The 20,037-nt window shown below is 38.3% G+C and overlaps 1 protein-coding gene across 1 annotated transcript in view; it reads left to right on the forward strand.

The window, feature by feature from the left end:
• The window catches only part of DNAH3 (dynein axonemal heavy chain 3), a 63,568-nt gene extending 46,971 nt beyond the window's left edge, over window positions 1-16,597 (forward strand). Inside the window, exons 49-62 of the mRNA XM_074596896.1 lie at window positions 40-205; window positions 494-710; window positions 1,655-1,837; window positions 2,751-2,949; window positions 3,851-5,992; window positions 6,959-7,184; window positions 7,506-7,750; window positions 9,220-9,336; window positions 10,407-10,561; window positions 12,204-12,371; window positions 13,027-13,169; window positions 13,752-13,956; window positions 15,231-15,368; window positions 15,551-16,597. Of these exons, the coding sequence (XP_074452997.1) occupies window positions 40-205; window positions 494-710; window positions 1,655-1,837; window positions 2,751-2,949; window positions 3,851-5,992; window positions 6,959-7,184; window positions 7,506-7,750; window positions 9,220-9,336; window positions 10,407-10,561; window positions 12,204-12,371; window positions 13,027-13,169; window positions 13,752-13,956; window positions 15,231-15,368; window positions 15,551-15,904 (4,658 nt within the window). The 3' untranslated portion in view covers window positions 15,905-16,597. The remainder of the gene's footprint in view (window positions 1-39; window positions 206-493; window positions 711-1,654; window positions 1,838-2,750; window positions 2,950-3,850; window positions 5,993-6,958; window positions 7,185-7,505; window positions 7,751-9,219; window positions 9,337-10,406; window positions 10,562-12,203; window positions 12,372-13,026; window positions 13,170-13,751; window positions 13,957-15,230; window positions 15,369-15,550) is intronic.
• Window positions 16,598-20,037: the final 3,440 nt, after the last annotated feature.

Raw genomic sequence — 20,037 nt, forward strand, 5'->3', positions numbered from 1 at the left:
CAAACTTAAGTAACAATCATGATTTATTTTTTTTTCTAGCCATGAGTCCTATTGGAGATGCATTTCGGAATCGATTACGGATGTTCCCTTCACTGATAAACTGCTGCACCATTGATTGGTTCCAAACCTGGCCCACAGATGCTTTGGAAATGGTTGCTAACAAGTTTTTAGAGGATGTTGAACTTGAAGATGACATTAGAAAAGCGTATGAGTTTATCTGTCAAGAAACATATGAAGCAAATGTTTGTTCCCCTCCCCCTCTGGGGAAACTCTGGGATTTCAGTGCAAGTCAAAGACACCTAGATATTTCTAATCTGATATTTCTGAAAATCAGGCCACTCTTTTAAGAAGCCTAAAATATTTCTTATAATAATCAAAAACCAATTCTGCCTTCTCTAACGCTAATATAATGTCATAGGCTTAGAGTTATTTCCTCGTAATTAACATAAATACAGATTGTATTTTCATAGTAATGTGGAAAAATTTTCTCTAGGGTTGTGTCAATGTGCAAATATTTCCAAGAAAGTGTGAGAGAGCTCTCCATCAGCTACTACGCTACACTGCGAAGACACAACTATGTGACACCAGCTTCATACCTAGAATTGATTCTTACCTTTAAGACTCTGCTGAATAGCAAAAGGGAAGAAGTTGACATGATGAGAGCTCGTTATCTTATGGGACTTCAAAAACTTGATTTTGCGTCTTCACAAGTAAGTTTCAGATGAAAACACTGAATAGGTACCATATGCATACTTTAGTATGGGGTTTGTATAAGCTGATTAAAACTTACAAAACCCCAACATATTAAATACTCTGTTCACTATATTCGTGATGCTATTGATAATTTTCTATAGAAAGCTAGCAGGAAAAGTTAGATTACTGCTTAGCCATTTTAGGTAATTGTGGTATGTAAATTCAGATTATAGCACTTAATAGAAAGCTAAATGAAACTGATGGTACTCATAAAATGTTGAAGGAATAAACCTTGCAAATTTCATTATTTTCTCAAAACCTTGGTACCTAGTTCCTATTACCCCTTTCAAAATAGGGGAGAAGTTGAAGAACGTTGTAAGACAGTAATAAATTTTAATTCCTAAGTAGATTCCCAGTAGAAAATTGATCAGGTTCCAGGTAAATAACCCCATTTTTTTAATCCATGTGATCCAGGGATTGATCTTTCCAAGAAGCAAAGTAAAGAGGCTTTCAGATACTTGCTGGATGAAGAAGAGCATCCAATTTGCAGCCGTTGCTGTCACTAATTCTGTGTTTCCTTCCAAGTTTCTCTTGGATTTTGTTTTCCACCTGTGCAATGAAGGATTACTTTGGGTTCCATAAACTGAAACTGACTGTAAGGAAAGAAATTACAGTTAATCAATTTATTTCTCATTATTGAAATTAAGTGGATGATAAAAAAGCAAGCGTATTGCATGGAGGATAAAAAAAGAAATCCTTTTTAAAAATTTATTCAGTTAAATAAAACAGCTCTTGGTAAAAATAGGGTAGAGAACTATTTTAATAATTATTTAGATCAAATGTCCCTTTTTAGATTGTATTAATATGGTGTCTTCTGATCTTTCTTCCTAAGACATCAAGATGTGAAATGCGTGCAATGTTTACAGAAATTTTTTCTTGATTTTCCCATTACGTTCATCAGGTTGCAGAGATGCAGAAAGAACTGACTGCTCTTCAGCCTGAACTCATTCAAACTTCTGCAGAAACAGAAAAAATGATGATCAAGATTGAAAAGGAAACCACTGAAGTAGACGCAAAGAAGGAACTAGTGTCAGCCGATGAAAAAGAGGCTAATGAAGCAGCAGCTGTTGCTAAAGCTATTAAGGTAGTGTACAAGGGCTTGAGACAGGAGCATGATGGGTTCCAAGTCTTTCCAAGTAAATGGGAGTTGTGATGATGTGTTAATGGTATGAGCTAAGCTCTTGAAGTAACAAAATTGCAGGAGATGATGAATGAAATGTTCCTAATACAAACAAGGTAAATTTTGGCTGTTTGGAGTATGACTGTATCTCACAGTACTGCATAGCTTCCCTTTCTAGTTCACATCCCAAAAGCTGTGTAGCTCTTATTTCTGTACTAATATATTCTCCTTCTCAACAGATTGAGTCATGAGGTTATACTGTTTCCAGGCCCAAAGACAGTTCATTTAGAGTTAGCTGAGGTAATCTGGCATAGTGCTGCATGAAGCCTGATTAGGCATAACCTCAGAGATATTGTCACAGCCGCATGTCTGTAGCACAGAATTTCCCATGGGAAGCTGCAGGATTCCTCAATATTTTTTTTTTTTTGTAACTAGTTGGAAATGTCAGTAATAGATAAGGTAGATAATTAGACAGATAGGTAGATCTGAGTACATGATAAAGAATTAAAGCTACACAGTATATATTTTTACCTGATCAGCACTGTAAGGTTTAACTAAGAACAACTATACCTAGCCTGTATTTTAATTCTCCTTGTCAGAGCACAGAGATTTTGATCTTGAAAGCTTGCCTGGCTTTTTCAGCTATCAGTTCATCTTATGGAAGTTATTAATTTATCTACAAACCTTCCCTCTTTAAACTGCTCAGACAAATTGTGGGACTGGTTTTCTCTACAAGAAACACAATGTTGTGAAGAGTCTTTTTATTAGGTACTTATAAGCGCAGAAGGTTCTCGGAGGCTGTGGTGGAGTTGGGTAATGAGTTTGCAGACCTGGGATTTTATGAAGGTTTACAGGCTTCTGCCCAATTTCTTAACAGGATGAATGTGAAGGAGACCTTGCTGAGGCCATGCCAGCTTTGCAGGCAGCACTTGCAGCTCTTGATACCCTGAATCCTTCAGACATCTCTCTAGTGAAATCCATGCAGAATCCACCTGGTCCTGTTAAGCTCGTCATGGAGAGTATCTGTGTCATGAAGGGAATTAAACCAGAGAGAAAACCTGATCCAAGTGGCAGTGGTAATGATGCGGTATTTGTTATCCGTGCCCTAGGAATGCTTGGGGTACTGCTGTGTTATAGTAGTTAAGTGCTTCTAGTGTGAATGCAGCCACGTCCACTAAAAGTGCATTTTGCTATCAGTGACTTACAACTGCACTGAATAGCTGAGTTGCTTTTGCCATTGTAACATATTGCACTTGCTTGACAGTGCTGTACGAGCTCTGTAAATATGATTCCAGTCACCAGCACAAAGTCATCTCTTCAACTTCCTTTGACCCAATTTTGATTTTTGCATTGCCTTGAGGAACTCTGGGAGCTGGAGATCTGCTGTTCACCTGTATTTTCCCCTCTAATGCCTGCTACCAAAATCTTTCAGTTATACTGGGAGACAGAATTCTAGTTATACCCCTGTCACAGGTGATTACTCTAACAGGCTCCTTCTGCGTGGGTTCTGTTGTTGTTGTGGGATTGCACAGGATTTGTGAGGTAGGAAAGGAAAGAGACCTTTTTCTTTCACTTTTCTTCTACCTTATGCCCCCACAGTTCAACCCTTCATAATTGAAAATAAGAATTCTTTAAATGTCTTTCATCCAAAGCTGTTACCTAGATTAGGAAGGAATGCTTGGTTACTGATTTATCTAATAAATTATGCTAAGAAAGACTGTATAGTAATTTGTTGCTTGCTGTGCGTGGTTGATTTAGAATTAATATGTAATTAATAGATATGGCATAGGTTAGTGATGCTGAAGTTCCTGTCAGAATTTCTTTAGGTAATGACTTTCCCAAATGAGTCAGCAGTGGTTGCGTAATAAAATTTTGTTGCAAAATCAGTGATGTTAATTCTTCATATTATGTTTCAAGTATTTTTTCAGTTTGAACATGCATGTTTTAAGCCTGATCTTCGTATTATTTGCAATATAGGTAAAATGATAGAAGACTACTGGGGGCCATCTAGAAAAATTCTTGGAGATCTGAAATTCCTTGAGAGCTTAAAGACGTATAATAAGGATAATATTCCTCCCACTATAATGAAGAGAATTAGAGAGAGGTTTATTGATCATCCAGATTTTCAGCCAGCTGTCATAAAAAATGTCTCATCTGCTTGTGAAGGACTATGCAAGTGGGTGCGAGCCATGGAAGTCTATGACCGTGTTGCAAAAGTGGTTGCCCCAAAGCGTGAACGATTGAGAGAAGCAGAAGCATTACTGGACGTTCAAATGCAGAAGCTAAAAACAAAACAAGCAGAACTTAAGGAGGTAGTTGATCGCCTCCAAGCTTTGAATGATGAGTTTGACAACATGAATGACCGGAAGAGAGAGTTAGAAAATAATATTGAACTGTGTTCACAAAAGCTTGTGAGAGCTGAACAGCTAATTAGTGGTCTTGGTGGAGAGAAAGATAGGTGGACAGAAGCTGCACGATTATTAGGAATACGGTACATAGACCTTATAGGAGATGTGTTATTATCATCAGGAACTGTGGCTTATTTGGGAGCCTTTACTGTAGATTACCGCCTAAAATGTCAAAAGCAATGGCAGGTCCTCTGCAATGAAAAGAACATACCATGCTCCAGTGATTTTAGCTTAAGTAATACGTTAGGGGATCCAGTCAAAATCCGTGCATGGCAGATTGCTGGATTGCCAATTGATTCTTTTTCCATTGACAACGGCATAATTGTTTCTAACTCAAGAAGATGGGCTTTAATGATAGACCCTCAAAGGCAAGCTAACAAGTGGGTAAAAAATATGGAGAAAACTAACAGGCTGTCAGTTATCAAATTATCTGACGCACATTACGTGAGGACATTAGAAAATGCTATTCAGCTTGGAACACCAGTCTTGCTAGAAAATATTGGTGAAGAACTAGATGCTTTCATAGAGCCCATTTTGTTAAAGTTAACATTCAAACAACAAGGAGTAGAATACATGAAATTAGGGGAAAATGTAATTGAATATTCAAAAGATTTCAGGTTTTACATCACAACCCGCTTAAGAAATCCTCATTATCTTCCTGAAGTGGCTGTGAAAGTTTGTCTACTCAACTTTATGATTACGCCTTTGGGTCTTCAGGACCAACTTCTTGGAATTGTAGCTGCAGAGGAAAAGCCTGAGCTAGAAGAAAAGAAAAATAAACTGATTATAGAAAGCGCAGCCAACAAGAAACAACTAAAGGAAATAGAAGATAAAATCCTGGAGATCCTTTCTCATTCTGAAGGAAACATCTTAGAAGATGAAACAGCAATTCATATTTTGTCTTCATCCAAAGAGTTATCCGAAGAAATCTCTGAAAAGCAAAAAATTGCCTCTGTAACTGAGATGCAAATAGATTCTACTCGAATGGGGTATAAGCCAGTTGCTGTTCATTCAGTCATTGTCTTTTTCTGCATCTCTGATCTGGAAAACATTGAACCTATGTACCAGTATTCGTTGATTTGGTTCATTAACTTGTATGTTCAATCTATTGCTAAAAGCAAAAAGAGTGAAGATCTAGAAGAGAGAATTAAAAACATAACCAAGCATTTCACAATGAGCATCTATAATAATGTCTGTCGTTCACTGTTTGAAAAGGATAAGCTGTTATTCTCCTTCCTTCTGACAGTAGGCATTATGAAGGGAAAAGACCAAATAGATGATGATGTTTGGCATTTCCTACTGACAGGAGGTGTTGCTCTTGATAATCCTCACCCCAATCCAGCTCCAGATTGGCTATCTGACAAATCATGGGCTGAGCTCGTACGTGCATCTAGTCTGACAAACCTCCACGGACTAATGGAACACGTAAAAGAGAATTTTTCAAAATGGAAGCTAATATATGACTCTGTAAGACCCCATGAAGAAGCCTTCCCAGATGCGTGGAGCACACTGATGGGGTTAGATCGCATGGTTATTCTCAGATGTTTGAGACCTGACAAAATTATTCCGGCAGTGCAGGAGTTCATTGTGGAAAATATGGGAAGAACATTTATTGAACCACCTACTTTTGATCTTGGAAGAAGTTACAGTGATTCAAATTGTTGTGCCCCTTTGATTTTTGTATTATCGCCAGGTGCTGATCCTATGGCAGGTGAGACTGGTATTAAGAAATCATTTTTTATCTGGTTAAATGTCACTGAGTGTGACTAAACTGATAATAGTGTAGGCCCCTTCATTTGATCTTTAAAGTGTCTTTAAAATACAATACAGCAGTGATGGAATATCAAACATATGCATCTGCGCATATATGTACAAGGATAGTAAAATTGCTGGAGGGTGGAATGAATGTGGTGGTGATGGAATGTCTAGGCCTCTGAGCAGCAATTTAGGGATCTAACGGCTTGTAAGAGCCAGACCAGTTTGTAATTTGTGCTTGCATTACAATTCTTTCAGTGGGTGTTTGGGACTTGCCCCAGTCTTTATTACAACCTCTCCTTCAGAAAGTTTCCTCCCTCTCAGTTACTAATTAAATGGTGTATATGACCACATTAAAAAACACATCTGTTAAATGTCCTTTTAAAAATAACCACCCAGATTATTTTTAAACCTGGTTTTCTGCCAAAAGAATTGTAATGTGGAGCCATACCGTAAGGATATATTTCCAGGAGGTAGTGGTTTTGATGGCAAAGCTGGAGGGTTATTTTTAACCAGATCTAAAGATTCAGTTTACAGCTCAACCCCCATAAACAATTGTACCCATGGAACAGAGAGAGGAGAGAGCTGTAGTGCAGGCTGGAACTGAGCACTCAGGGCTAAAGGAGAGGACAGACATTTAACCTGGCTAGGGTTTTTGGTGATGTGGTTTTGGGTGTTTTTTTAGTATTACTTTACACAGCTAAATTTTAGCATATGCATCAGAAGCACAGTGAATGATCCAGCATTTGATGCTACTTCAGGGTTGTTGAGGTGTTTTTCTTTTTTTTTTCAATTGAGTAAAATATTTGTTGACTTTTGCCCCTTTAATTACTTTTTACATTATAAAGATGATAAATATAACGTAGATCTACTTTCTAATAGACTTTGTCTTTGCTTGCATGTGTGAAACTTGCTATCATAGGTTTGCTAAAATTTGCCGATGATGTTGGCATGGGAGGTACAAGCATTCAAACTATTTCGCTTGGACAGGGCCAGGGCCCAATAGCAGCAAGAATGATTTATCAGGCTATTACTGATGGAACCTGGGTAGTGTTACAGAACTGCCATCTTGCAACTAGCTGGATGCCTGCTTTGGAAAAAATCTGCGAGGAAGTTATAGTGCCTGAGAATACCAATGATAAATTCAGGTAGGAGTTTTAATATTTTGCTGGTTTTAATGGGAGTGTTTCTTGTTTGCTGAAGACACTAGTAAAAAGGAAGGAAACTTTGAACAACTAAGTGTAACATTCATATCACTTATGTGCAGTGATAAAATAACAATACCTAATTAGGATGCCATCTTTTCTACCTGTCCAATATAATCTACTTTATGCCTGCTTTTTAGAACAAATTTAGATGTTATCATTATAGTTAAGCAAGTAATAAAACTTAGTCTTCTGCACATCAATACTGAGGATTTATAAATACTGATGATTTTTTGATAATGTGCTTTTAAAAATTCTTTTCAGGTTGTGGTTAACTAGTTATCCATCAGAAAAGTTTCCTGTTAGTATCCTCCAGGATGGCATCAAAATGACGAATGAACCTCCAAAAGGAGTTAGAGCGAACCTTCTTCGATCATACCTTAATGACCCCATCTCCGACCCTGTGTTCTTTAGCAGTTGCCAAAAGCCAGAAATATGGCAAAAACTGCTGTTTGGCCTTTGCTTTTTTCATGCCATTGTGCAGGAAAGGAGAAACTTTGGCCCACTGGGTAAGGTTTAGATTACTTTGCAGGTTGTGTCAAAAAGATTAGTAGTTTTGAAATGCATTATTGGAGCCCCTTTGTAAAAAGGCGGTATTGGTGTTAGCAATATTACAAGAGTGCAATCTGTATTGCAGAGAACATAATAAAGTTTAAAAGCTGTTATTTGCAGGGACTCTCATTCAGACAAAGCTTCTTTTGAAGCTACTAAAAGTATTACCCTGGGGGAGACTAAAGAGTACCAGTTTTCCAAGTAAATATATTCTACGGTAGTTATATTAAATTATAGCTTACTAAATTATTAATTTATTACTGTCATTCTTACTAGCTAACCATCAAATCCAGTTCCATTTTAAATTTTCATAATTAAAGATGTGTCCTATTCAATTCTGCTTTTGTTATTTATGTGTATAATTCATTTTATGAAAGCTAGTGCATATCTGTACTTGCTGCGAAACAAACTTACGTAGCTGTAGTGTGCTGTTCATAACACAGCAATGAAAAGATATGTATTAGTAAGATTCGTGCTTCAGTTTTTTCCATACTCTCGAAATATTTAGAAAACTATATAGAATTTCTACATAGAATGTAGAAATGTATGGAATCATAGATTCCATTTTTATAACTAGATAAAGCTTATACTCACCACTGGTGTACGTGAAATTCTCACCCTTCCATTCTGACTGAGTCTGTCTTCGTCCTAACAGGCTACTGTTATAAAATGTTGTAATTTGACTGAAAGCTGTGGTCCTTATTTTAATAGGCAGCTATAAATAAACACTAGATTGTCAGGATGAAGATACTAGTTTTTTGCTTTAAAGTGAAAATATAATTTTTGTAAGTGACAAAGAGATCATTTTCAAAAGCAACATCTACTGCTTATTGTGACCAGCTGTCTGGGGGAAGAAGGGTAGTTGCAGCAATAGTCCTATTTTTTGGTTTGCACTAGGGGTATAGGTTTTCTGCAGGATTCTCTTATCTGGAGTATGCTCCTGTGCAGTTTTTTGGTTTTGGGTTTTTTTTTGTACTGTTACTCTGAATGTCATATACAAACAGCATTAATAGATGGGCAGACTGATTAAAAATTAAAATCAATCAATGAATTAAAACTCCTGTTCTCATTGTTTCCAGATAGTAACAGATTAGCTGAAAGTACCGAGCAGGTCTGTGTTCTACTTCAGATAAAACACAATTTTTCAGGAATGTGTGATACCGAAATGCCAGTGTGTATGTTTTAATTATACAGAACGATGTTTATAGTGCCTTAGGATACAATATTGTTATGGAGTCATATTCTCCCTTGTGCAATAAGCAGCCTGGTAAATTCCAGGGATGCTTCTAGGCACTGTCTGGCAGCTGTTATCTTCAGCTCTGTACTAAGGGTATAGTACCAATAACATAATTTCCTGAGCATGGTTATCAGTATTCATTCCCCATATCGGCATCATTCCCCATTATATCTTTTCTGAATTGAACAGGTTGGAATATTCCATATGAATTCAACGAATCTGACCTCCGAATCAGCATGCAACAGATCCAGATGTTTCTGAATGCATATGAAGAAATACCATTTGAAGCTTTGACATACCTAACAGGTACCAGCGTTGCACCCTCTACCATGTGTTGACTTTGCTAGACACTTTCAGCTGGTACAGTGATAAACTGATGAGTTCTTGACAAATTGAGTGGATTCCATTCAGGTTTACTTTCTTGGCCTTCCACATACAGACAAGTCGGATCCCAAACCCTCAGATGTCATTGCTCTCTTGGCTCATAAATAGCTAGAAGAATTATTTATGGTCCAGCAAACCTCCTGATCTTTGTTTCATATATGCCAAATGAAAACGTCAATGGCCTTGGTTTCACTTTAGCTGATCAATATGATCTTGACACAACAAGCATTGGCAGTTTACCAGAGGATGCGATAATACTCAACAATTTAAAGCAGGAGGTGTTGACCTGCGTAAACAATCTGGTTGCTGTGGCTATTCAGTTCACCTTCTCAGGTGGCTGCTTCTTGGCACTTCCTTTGTCGACCTTATAAAGATAGTTCCTGATTTTTGCTAATATTATGAAATATTTGTGAAAAAGAATCTCAGGAGTCAGGATTAAAGTAATAACTGTGAGCTTTTAGCTGTTTTCTGTACTTTATATCAGTGTAAACCTCCCCTTGTTGCCTGCCCATTAGTTAAATCTCTCCAAATCCTTCTGCACATGGGTATTGCATATTTGAGATCCCTTGTTTTCTACTGTATACATACATAATCGGGTTAAGTTTGCATGAAAGGAACAAGACAAAGATCAGCTATGTAGCACTGTTCAGATTTTGACAGTTCTAAATATTCTTACTAATGAGAATTTCAAGCAAAAGAGCTGTCATTTAAAACCTGAGTTTGTTTACTGCGGCATGAGTAGCAGTCTCTCAGACCAACTCATAGTGTTCCTTAAACCTTTCATCATCAAGACGCACAAATTTGGCCCATAGCTCCAAAGGTGTTAAAGTGCCTCATTTCCATTCAATCAATTGAAGTGTAGGGCCTAAACCCTTTGGAAGATCTGGAGCTTCAGAACTTTAGTTTACTGGAGCTATACATTATTGCAAAACAATTTTTATTTATTCATTAACTTTCAGTTTTTCATCATGGTTTTCTTTGTCCTTTCCCAGGGGAATGTAACTACGGAGGCAGAGTAACAGATGATAAAGACAGGCGTCTTCTCCTGTCCCTTCTTTCCATAGTCTATAGCAAGGATATAGAGCAGGACAAGTATATTCTTGCACCTGGAGATGACTACTACGTACCACCACATGGTCCATATGAGGTGAGAAGATAACAGATGTAAATTCTCTGTGAGTTATTGGGAAAAACCTTATCTACCCTGTACTTTGATATGATGAATACAACAAATAGAAAATAAACCCCATAAGATCACAAAGCCATGCCAGAATATATCTTATGTATGAAGAATTAATCTGGTACTTAATATCTAACACACCCCAATGGATGTGTAGATCATCCAATATTCTGGTGTTTGTTGATGCAAAGAGCCACCCCTGTGCAGGTTTCCATTACAGTTCTAGAAAGCCAATAGGAGTCAGGCTTCAGGAATTTACAGGGCACTTCTGCACTCTCTTGCAACAACTGTTGCCTTGAAAGCAATGACCAGGATGAGGAGGTGGAATGGCAGGTACATACTCAATTTTTATCCCTTTTTTCCCTTCTGCCAGCTGCATAGAGATAACGAATGTGCTCAAATCCCACCTATTTGTATAGCCTGCAGTTGTAGGGGTGAAACACAGAGCATCCTACCCTCTTCTGTGACTCCTAGTGTATCATCAGTAAGTTTGCAGATGACACCAAGTTAAGTGGGAGTGTTGATCTGCATGAGGATAGGGAGGCTCTACAGAGAGACTTGGATAGATTGGATCGATGGGCCAACGCTAATGGAATGAGCTGCAACAAGGCCAAGTGCCAGGTCCTGCACTTGGGCCACAACAACCCCATGCATCGCTACAGGTTTGGGGAAATGTGGCTGGAGAGCTGCCTGGCAGAAAAGGACCTGGGGGTTCTAATGGACAAGCGGCTGAACATGAGCCAGCAGTGTGCCCAGGTGGCCAAGAAAGCCAATGCCATCCTGGCTTGTATTAGAAATAGTGTGACCAGCAGAAGGAGGGAGGTGATTGTCCCCCTGTACTCAGCACTGGTGAGGCCACACCTTGAGTATTGTGTCCAGTTTTGGGCACCTCAATACGAGAGAGATATCGAGGTGCTGGAGCGAGTGCAGAGGAGGGCAACGAAGCTGGTGAAGGGCCTGGAGAATAAATCTTATGAGGAGCAGTTGAAGGAGCTGGGACTGTTTAGTTTGAGGAAGAGGAGGCTGAGGGGAGACCTCATCACTCTCTACAACTACATTGTAGAGAGGTTGGTGCTGGTCTCTTCTCACAGGTAATTAGCGATAGAACAAGAGGGAATGGCTTCAAGCTGCAGCAGGGTAGGTTTAGGCTGGACATTAGGAAAAAAAATTTCACAGAAAGAGTGGTCAGACACTGGAATAGGCTGCCCAGGGAGGTGGTGGAGTCACCATCCCTGAATGTGATTAAGAGTTGTTTAGATGTGGTGTTAGGGGATATGGTGTAGGGGAGAACTTTGTAGAGTGGGGTTGATGGTTGGACTCGATGATCCCAAGGGTCTTTTCCAACCTAAATGATTCTATGATTCCTACCAGCGTTCCTTGTATATTTCTAATGTACATTCCTTTCTCCTGCTTTCTTTTGCTACTTACCTGAGGGTGGTAAGAACAACTCCTCAGTGAGTCTTTGAACCATTCAAAACTTTTATATTTACCTCTGTGGACTAAGTCAATTCCTGGATGCATTTAACTGGGAACTGGTATTTGATTGTAAATGGGAATGTTCGGTCCAAGTTGGATTTACTGATCATTTATCTAAATGTTTCTTTTACAGTCTTACATTGAATACCTACGAAGTTTACCAATTACAACACATCCTGAAGTGTTTGGACTTCATGAAAATGCAGACATCACCAAGGATAACCAGGAGACTATCCAGCTTTTCAGTGGAGTGCTTCTGACTTTGCCTAGAGAAGCAGGGGGAGGTGGGAAGTCCCCTCAGGTAACTAAGGAAGAAAGACCAACTTACGCTCTGGAAAGGTGCCCTTTCCTGTCATGCCCTAGGTCTCAGACTAATCCAACACCTCTTACAACGTGACTCTGGTGCTGGGAGTAGATCTGAATGTCACTGTAGATAAGCAGACAGATTTGGCGTAGAAGAACCTTTAAAGATGGCAAGTTGAGCCTGATTTACTGGGGGGTTGTCTAGTGACCGTATTCACTGATGTCTGATATGCTGTAAGTAAAGCTTCTCTGGTGGCTGGGATATTCATGTGGTTTTCCCATCATTTTCCCCATGCTGCATACTTTGTCTTTTACTTCATTGTGGCAGTAGTAGGATTATGCTTGTCTGCTCTGCTGCCTGTTTCTTTAGAAGTCGCCTTAAAACCTTTTTGTAAGTTAAATAAAAATTACTAACAAATTTAAAACTATTGAGAAGGGAAAAGGAGCACGCAGGCACATGCAGACGCAGACAGACAGGATGATGCACAAAGAGTAAGAGCACGTAAGCGTTATTTCTTTAGGAAAATGGACTAAAATACCTATGTGGTTATACAGAAAAAAATGTAACATCTATAGTGTTTTGTGCAATTTATTGAATAAAAAGAGGTGAAAAAGAGGGAAATGCCTCATTCACTGCAAACTTGTGATTTCAGGAAACTGTTGAAGATCTGGCGCAGGACATCCTATCCAAATTACCAAGTGGCTTTGATATTGAAGAGGTTATGAAGGCATACCCAGTACTTTATGAAGAGTCCATGAATACAGTTCTGAGGCAAGAACTAATTCGATTTAACAGGTATGGCTCAGTGTTTTGTGTAGCACTACTAATAATGAAATATGCTTGTGTTCATCAGTGCTAGCCATGCACAAGCCTTAACCAGTTATAAGCCTTTTACAATACGTTGTTCTTGACATGGTAGATTCTGCTTTGGGTGAACCTTTTAAAGAGACTTGAAAGCTGCAGCTGGCTACCTGAATATGGAAATAGTATCTACATTCTTGGAGTATGAACTTAAATCAGATTTGAGTTTGTTGTGCTGACATAGAGCAGCCTACTTTATTCTTTTTAAGTCATACCCAGGCCCCAGTATTCACAGCACACTACGTTAATTAGTGTTACAATCTTTAAAGCTCTTGTCACTTGATTTCCCTTGTCTAGAATGGGAATTTTCTCTATCTTTCATTTATCTGTGTGTGTTTTTCCTTTGTTTGCTTTTCTGAAGTTAAGTAAAAGTTTTGATAACTACAGGTGAGGTAAGGAATTTCTGACAGGACATTTACCAGCGTTGATCAGCACTTCATTCAATTTGGACTCAGGTCTGTGGCCAGATAGTAAGTAGTAAATAATGAGATGGCAATTTCTTTGTTTTATCTGAAGGCTTACTGAAGTTGTTCGGAGCAGCCTCATTAATTTAGGCAAAGCCATTAAAGGCCAAGTGTTGATGTCATCTGAACTTGAAGATGTTTTCAACAGCATGCTAATGGGAAAAGTACCGTCAATGTGGGCTGCCAAATCCTATCCATCACTGAAGCCACTGGGAAGTTACGTGTCCGATCTCCTCTCTCGTTTGATCTTCTTCCAGGTATGCTGAACTGAGACTGACAGGTCTAAGGACTGGTGGTTGAAAGCTGAATGGGTAAAATGTGTATCAGTACTGTCCTCACTCAGCAGTGCCCTTATAGCCCAAGATTGTGGACTACTTGTACATACTCGTGACAAAATATATACTGCATTAACAGCATTGGAATTAGCTGGGCAATTGCTCAGCCGGGTGAGTTGGGAGTATAATCCTTTAGTACTAATCCAGTGCTGCGTTTGGTAGTTTCCATTTTTCTGTTTCTAGAAGATGCATTTTACTTTGCATTGATGCCTTAATGATTTCCCTGCTCAAAGGACACTGAACCAGGTGTGAGAATGCTTTAGAAACGGCGCATAACAGGCACTATTAAATTTTGTATATGTGACTGTAAATCTCTTTCAAGTTTAATAAAAAGTGACAACACTTCCACACACTTTTTGAACAAGCTATTTTATTCTTTATTCACCCTTATATTACTTCCCTTGTATTCTTAGCGCACTCTTTAAATTACTTAAAATTTCAGGTGTACCTTAAATAGCTGAGGTACCGAGATGTAGTGGAATTCTGTACAAGTCAGAGGAGGAGAAAGCTAGGAAGAAGTGTCTGAAAGATTTGTATAAGCAGCAAAGTTTCCTGTTTGCTGGATCAGAGTACCTTATGAGCTTCTTTTGACTCCAAATGGCTTAGAGTAATATAGGGACATTCTGCCCTTGCCTTGTTTTTCCTACTGCCTTTGTGATAGCCAACAAAGATACTGGCCCAAGATCTCCTTGTCTGGCATCTTTGTACTTGAATGATTTCCTTTAGGATCTGATGTGTTGGCTGTAGTGAGTGCCCTCGCAGTCATCGGTGAAGATACTATGTAAGAAACTTTGGCCTTTTTTCGTGTTAGGAGATTGGTGTTTACAAGACTGTACAAGAGGGTATATTGATAAAAGTGTCCAAATTCAATCATTTTTCTTTTTTTTGCTGCCTAGTATCTAGACACCAAAATATGCTTATGCTACTTTCTGAAATTTCTTTCTCAGTAGCAGCAAGTTCTGGTTGTTTTAGAAGGAGTGATTATTTTTGTTGTCATCATAAATAACTGACTTCTGTGATTTGTTGTCTCTGAAAAATACAGAACTAATGGTAATATCCAGAGGGTCCCATCAAGGTTGAAGCAGTCATTGTGCTGTTTGAGCATATCTGAAAAGACATACCATTTCTGGTGAATGGGCACAGTGAAGCCACAGAATGTATTTTTTCTTCAGTTTGTTTTTTCTTTTCGTGTTCAGGATTGGGTCATCAATGGACTGCCCACAGTCTTTTGGCTCTCAGGATTTTTCTTCACTCAGTCTTTTTTGACTGGTGTTTTACAAAACTATGCCAGAAAATACACCATCCCGATTGACCACATCGGATTTGAATTTGAGGTAAGAAAATACAGAGGAATTTTGTTTTTCTTGAACAGTTTGAAACATGTTAAGGGGCAGCAAGGAATAGAGTTTTGAAATGAAAAGAAATTTTATTTAAAGGAGTAATTTCAGACTGTCACTTACAGGATTTAATACACTTCAGATAAAAATAAAATCAAGCAATGGTTTAATCATTCTAGGTGATGAAAGAGGAGCACACCATGGAGAAAATGCCAGAAGATGGGGCTTATGTGAGAGGCCTTTTTTTGGAAGGTGCACGATGGGATAGAGAATCCTTGGTAATTGGAGAATCGCTTCCAAAAATCCTTTATGATCCTTTGCCCATAATTTGGCTGAAACCTGGAGAAAGTTCCAAGTTTCTTCATATGAACATCTATTCATGCCCTGTATACAAGACGAGTGCAAGAAGAGGCGTCCTATCCACTACTGGCCACTCAACCAACTATGTTCTCTCAATTGAACTCCCTTCAGACAAGCCCCAGAAACACTGGATAAATCGAGGTGTAGCAGCACTATGCCAGTTAGATGACTGAGAGTATGCAAGTCAAAACACTCGCATTTTGTTATTAAAAGATATACTTTACTCCCCAATGGCTACATTTATTTTTTTTATATCGGGATTTCCTGCTGACTTCAAAGCAGCTCTCAATTTCCTTTGGTTTTTAGCCATTATCAGCCACTGAGCAAGAGTGAGTGAAAATAGAACACTACAAACAGAAACTTATTTCAAAGGCCTGGGCTTTATCTTGAAATAGATCAGAATGAACACAACTCCCATCAAATCCTAATATTACCACCTAGCTGCTATCATAGGGCGCTTTTTTTTTTATTCTTAATGAAATTGGGCCCAAAGAGTTTTGCTGCTGATTTTAATGGGGATCTAATCCACAACTCCTGCAAATAAGACTCTCTGGATTTGCCTACCACTTCATGTCCCAGTATGTAGGGCAAGGAGGGAGGAGATGAGAATAGTCTGTTGTCAACATGTGAAACCAATCCTCAACTAGACTGAACTGTCAGAGCGGTATTATAAAACTATAGTAACTGACATTCCTTGAAGCTGTGCCTCAGAATTTCCATGGAAAACTTCTAAACAGCACATGCATCGGGAGCCTGCCATTTCTCAGAGCGGTAAGCTTGTCTCATAATTTTTAAACTTTTTTTTTTATTTCAGTATTATTTACCTACATATCCCAAGTGCCTAATAAATGGAGCTGTTTCCTTTCTCCCGTAGTCTCATTTTACTTCCACATCTTGCCCTCTTGCGTGTTGGACTAATAACCATCTGAAATTTTGTACTTGTTTAAGCCCTTTCATCAGAGAAGCTCAAAGTAGCTTGCAAATATTAATTAAAAATAAAATAGCCTGAACACCTTCAAAGAGCTGTGCAGTCGTTAACTAATCCCCACAGCATGCCAAGAAGGTACTAAAGATGGATCATTAGACTTGTGTACACAGTACAAGAGAAGCACAAAGATCAAGGCAAACATTTAAAAAAACCCCACTGCATAAACATCCACTAATTTGGGGTCTTGTGTTTTTTCTCATTGCCCAAATTGCAGCATTTTAATGTTTTGCTTGAGGCCTCACAAAGTCAGAGATGCAGCTGTAATCCAGCAATTCCCAGTATCCTGCTACAATCATTAAGGGATGCTGCTACAACTCATTAAAACATAAGGTTCTTGTGACAGGATTTATCTGTTGTGTTGTGCTTAGCTGTTATAGGTGAAAACAGTGCTCGTTTTTGTTTTATTAACCCCTGGTTTGGTTTAGATAGATATTCATAAAATAGTAACTTTTAAGAACGGTAGTGTGCAGGTAAGCAAGAAGTGTTACAGGTATGTTGTACAGTGCTGCTCTGCACAAAGATCTACAGAGGCAATTCGTACAGTATCTTCATATACCATGTTCGATGACTCATAAACAGTAAGTACAGTGTGCAAGCATTTGGTGCATCATTATTGGTACGTGGTGACTAGGGCAAAGATGCCAGGACACTTAATGGATATTTGTTTTAATGAAGGGGACAGAGGTGTGCAGTGTTTTAACTTACTGATGGGAAGAAACTACTCTTAACAAATTAGACTAAATGATATTTGGCATCTGTAGCAAAAATAAAACTTATCTATGAGTGTTACAGCACAGTCACCCAAATTGACTACAATTTTTGAGCATAGAATCATGTTTCAGAAGTTCTATAAATAAATGAAGATTAATTAAAATTGGTCCTTTAAATACATAGTCTTTTCTGAGGCTTCATAAGAATAACACAGATACTTTCTACTTTTCATATCATTAAATTTAACTGAAATTTAGTACATATTTAAAAAGCCATTGTGGTAATTACCATATTTTTGAGTGGCTGCATCTAATTGTTGTGGCTATCACACCAACAATTCAGATCACTAATTAGGTCACCGTGGCATCAGAGATAACAAACCAGTCACGAGACTCCTCTTAGAGGGGCTTTGCTGGACCAGGGCAGAGGCTGGACTTCGTCAGTCGCTGCTCTCAAAAGGATCTTTCTATTTAGATTTGAGCTTGTGCGTGTAAGTGACAGCTTACCTGTCGCTGCTGAGGCACTGCTGAAAGGCAAGCTGAGGCAACCATAGAGTAATCATTCATAAAACACTAAAATGAAGAGAAGCTGAAATCTGAGGACTGAGTTTTTCCATCCTTCTTCAGATAACGCCAGTCTTGCAAACAGAGTCATCTAAATTAAGCCATTTTAAATTAAAAGCCAGATTCGCTAGTATATGCTAACTAAATTATGTTTTATGGAGATAAATTACCTTTAAACTGTTGGACAATACTGTCACATGGGTTTCTTGTTAATGCCTTTTTGTGAACAAGCACTAGTGGATATTTTATTAAATGACACAGTTGTGGTTCTCGTGAATATAGAGTGGCTTTGCTACTGCATTGTGTGCAATGTCCTTGTTACTGCGCTGATTTTCTAAATGCTTCTTCTGTGTTAATGTTTAGATTTGAGATTAAGGCATCTCTTAGAATGTAATTAAAGACATATTTCAAGCTTTTATAGATGTCACAAAAATACATGGATAAGAAAGAAGTCTATAAAAGAGAAGTCATGCATCTGCCGGTTGCTGTGTCCCCCTTTGCCAGGGATCGGGCATGGCTGAGTTGCTTTAGTTGACGATTATTGAAGTCCGTGATTTCCTGGGCTGCCCTTCCTATTAGAGAAAAGGTAATGGACTGTTGAGGAATATCTGTCTTAGAGATATTTTTCTGTGGCTCTCTGAAATGAGCTTCCCAGCCTTATTTCCTGAGCATTGTCTAGACCTTCCTGAAGAATGATAAGCTGGCTAAACATTAGAATTCACAACTTTTCTTGGCTGAAATGCATTAAAAAATAAAAAAAGGCAACTCAGCTGTTAGTTGGATGTGATAAAAATGTGATAAATTTTTGGACAAATAAGTACCTTGTAACGGTAATATTAGAATTCTTGGCTTTAAAGGTTTAGTATTTCCATTTCTTAATTAGAAGCTCTCATTAAACAAACCACAAAACCCACCTGTAATTACTGCAAATCATAGATTCAGCCGTGCTAATAACTCAAAGCAGATGGAAAAAAAATGCAGTATACAGACATTACAGAGCAAGAGACACTTTTTCCTTAGAAATAGCAGAGACATTTTCAGCTGTAAGACAGATATGGTTCGTACATTTTCTTAGGAGATGGAAACCTTTCTCTTATCTCATCTGTACAAAAATCCATTTCAGAAACAGAAAATACTGTCTCTGTTGATTTTAACGCTGTTGGTTTGTTAAAGGGAAAATTATACTACGAAAAAGCAAAAGACAATACAAAGGCCCCGAATTCTTCCGAGTTCCTGTAAGCTACAATGTTTTGCCTAATAGGATTAGAAAAATCAGTGAAAAGTGCAGGTCTCTCCTGTGATTAGCATTCTTGAAAATTAATTTATAGGTATGATCAAATAAGTGACCTTTCTGTCTGTGGATAAAAGATGGATGTAACTGATACAAATTCTGATTCTGATATATATATAGAATATATATCAGATACTATATTCTGATATATAGTAGGACCCCAAAAGAGCGCCTTATTTTCTCCAGATCTAAAAAGTATTACAAGAACAAGCTCATAAGTATTAGTTGGGAAGATAGATCAGATAACCTAATCCCTCTTAACCCGTCTCTCAGTTCTGTGATACTTCCCTTGGAACAGACTGGGTCGCTGCTGCAACTTAATGAGTGTTTCCTTGCCCCTAGACAACACTGAGGGGGTACATTCAGTAAGCAGGTGCTGAGTTCATCTTCTTAAATGATCGTGTGCTTCCTAATGATGGTGTTAAATTTGGTTTCATAAGTGCATGGCTTCATAAATTACAACTTTACTAATGATGGAGTTAGGGATAGAATTTCCAGAGAAGAGGTGTTATTTAGATATTCAAGGCCAAATATTGTGTCAACAAATTACTACTGCATTGCCTACCGGTTGGTTTGCAAGAGAGTTCGTGCAACTGTCTCAGGATTTTTATTTCTAAAGAATATAAAATTAATGTTATCTTTTTATTCTAAATTATTCTAAAGCATCTCCTGACTAGTGTGGTAAATCGGCAAGAGACAGTATTTACTGGAAGGGGAGTAAAAGAAAGTTAGGGAAGTACAGGACAGAGTGTA

This window comes from Larus michahellis, chromosome 8, assembly GCF_964199755.1.
Source record: "Larus michahellis chromosome 8, bLarMic1.1, whole genome shotgun sequence".
In the NCBI taxonomy this organism is placed as follows: Eukaryota; Metazoa; Chordata; class Aves; order Charadriiformes; family Laridae; genus Larus; species Larus michahellis.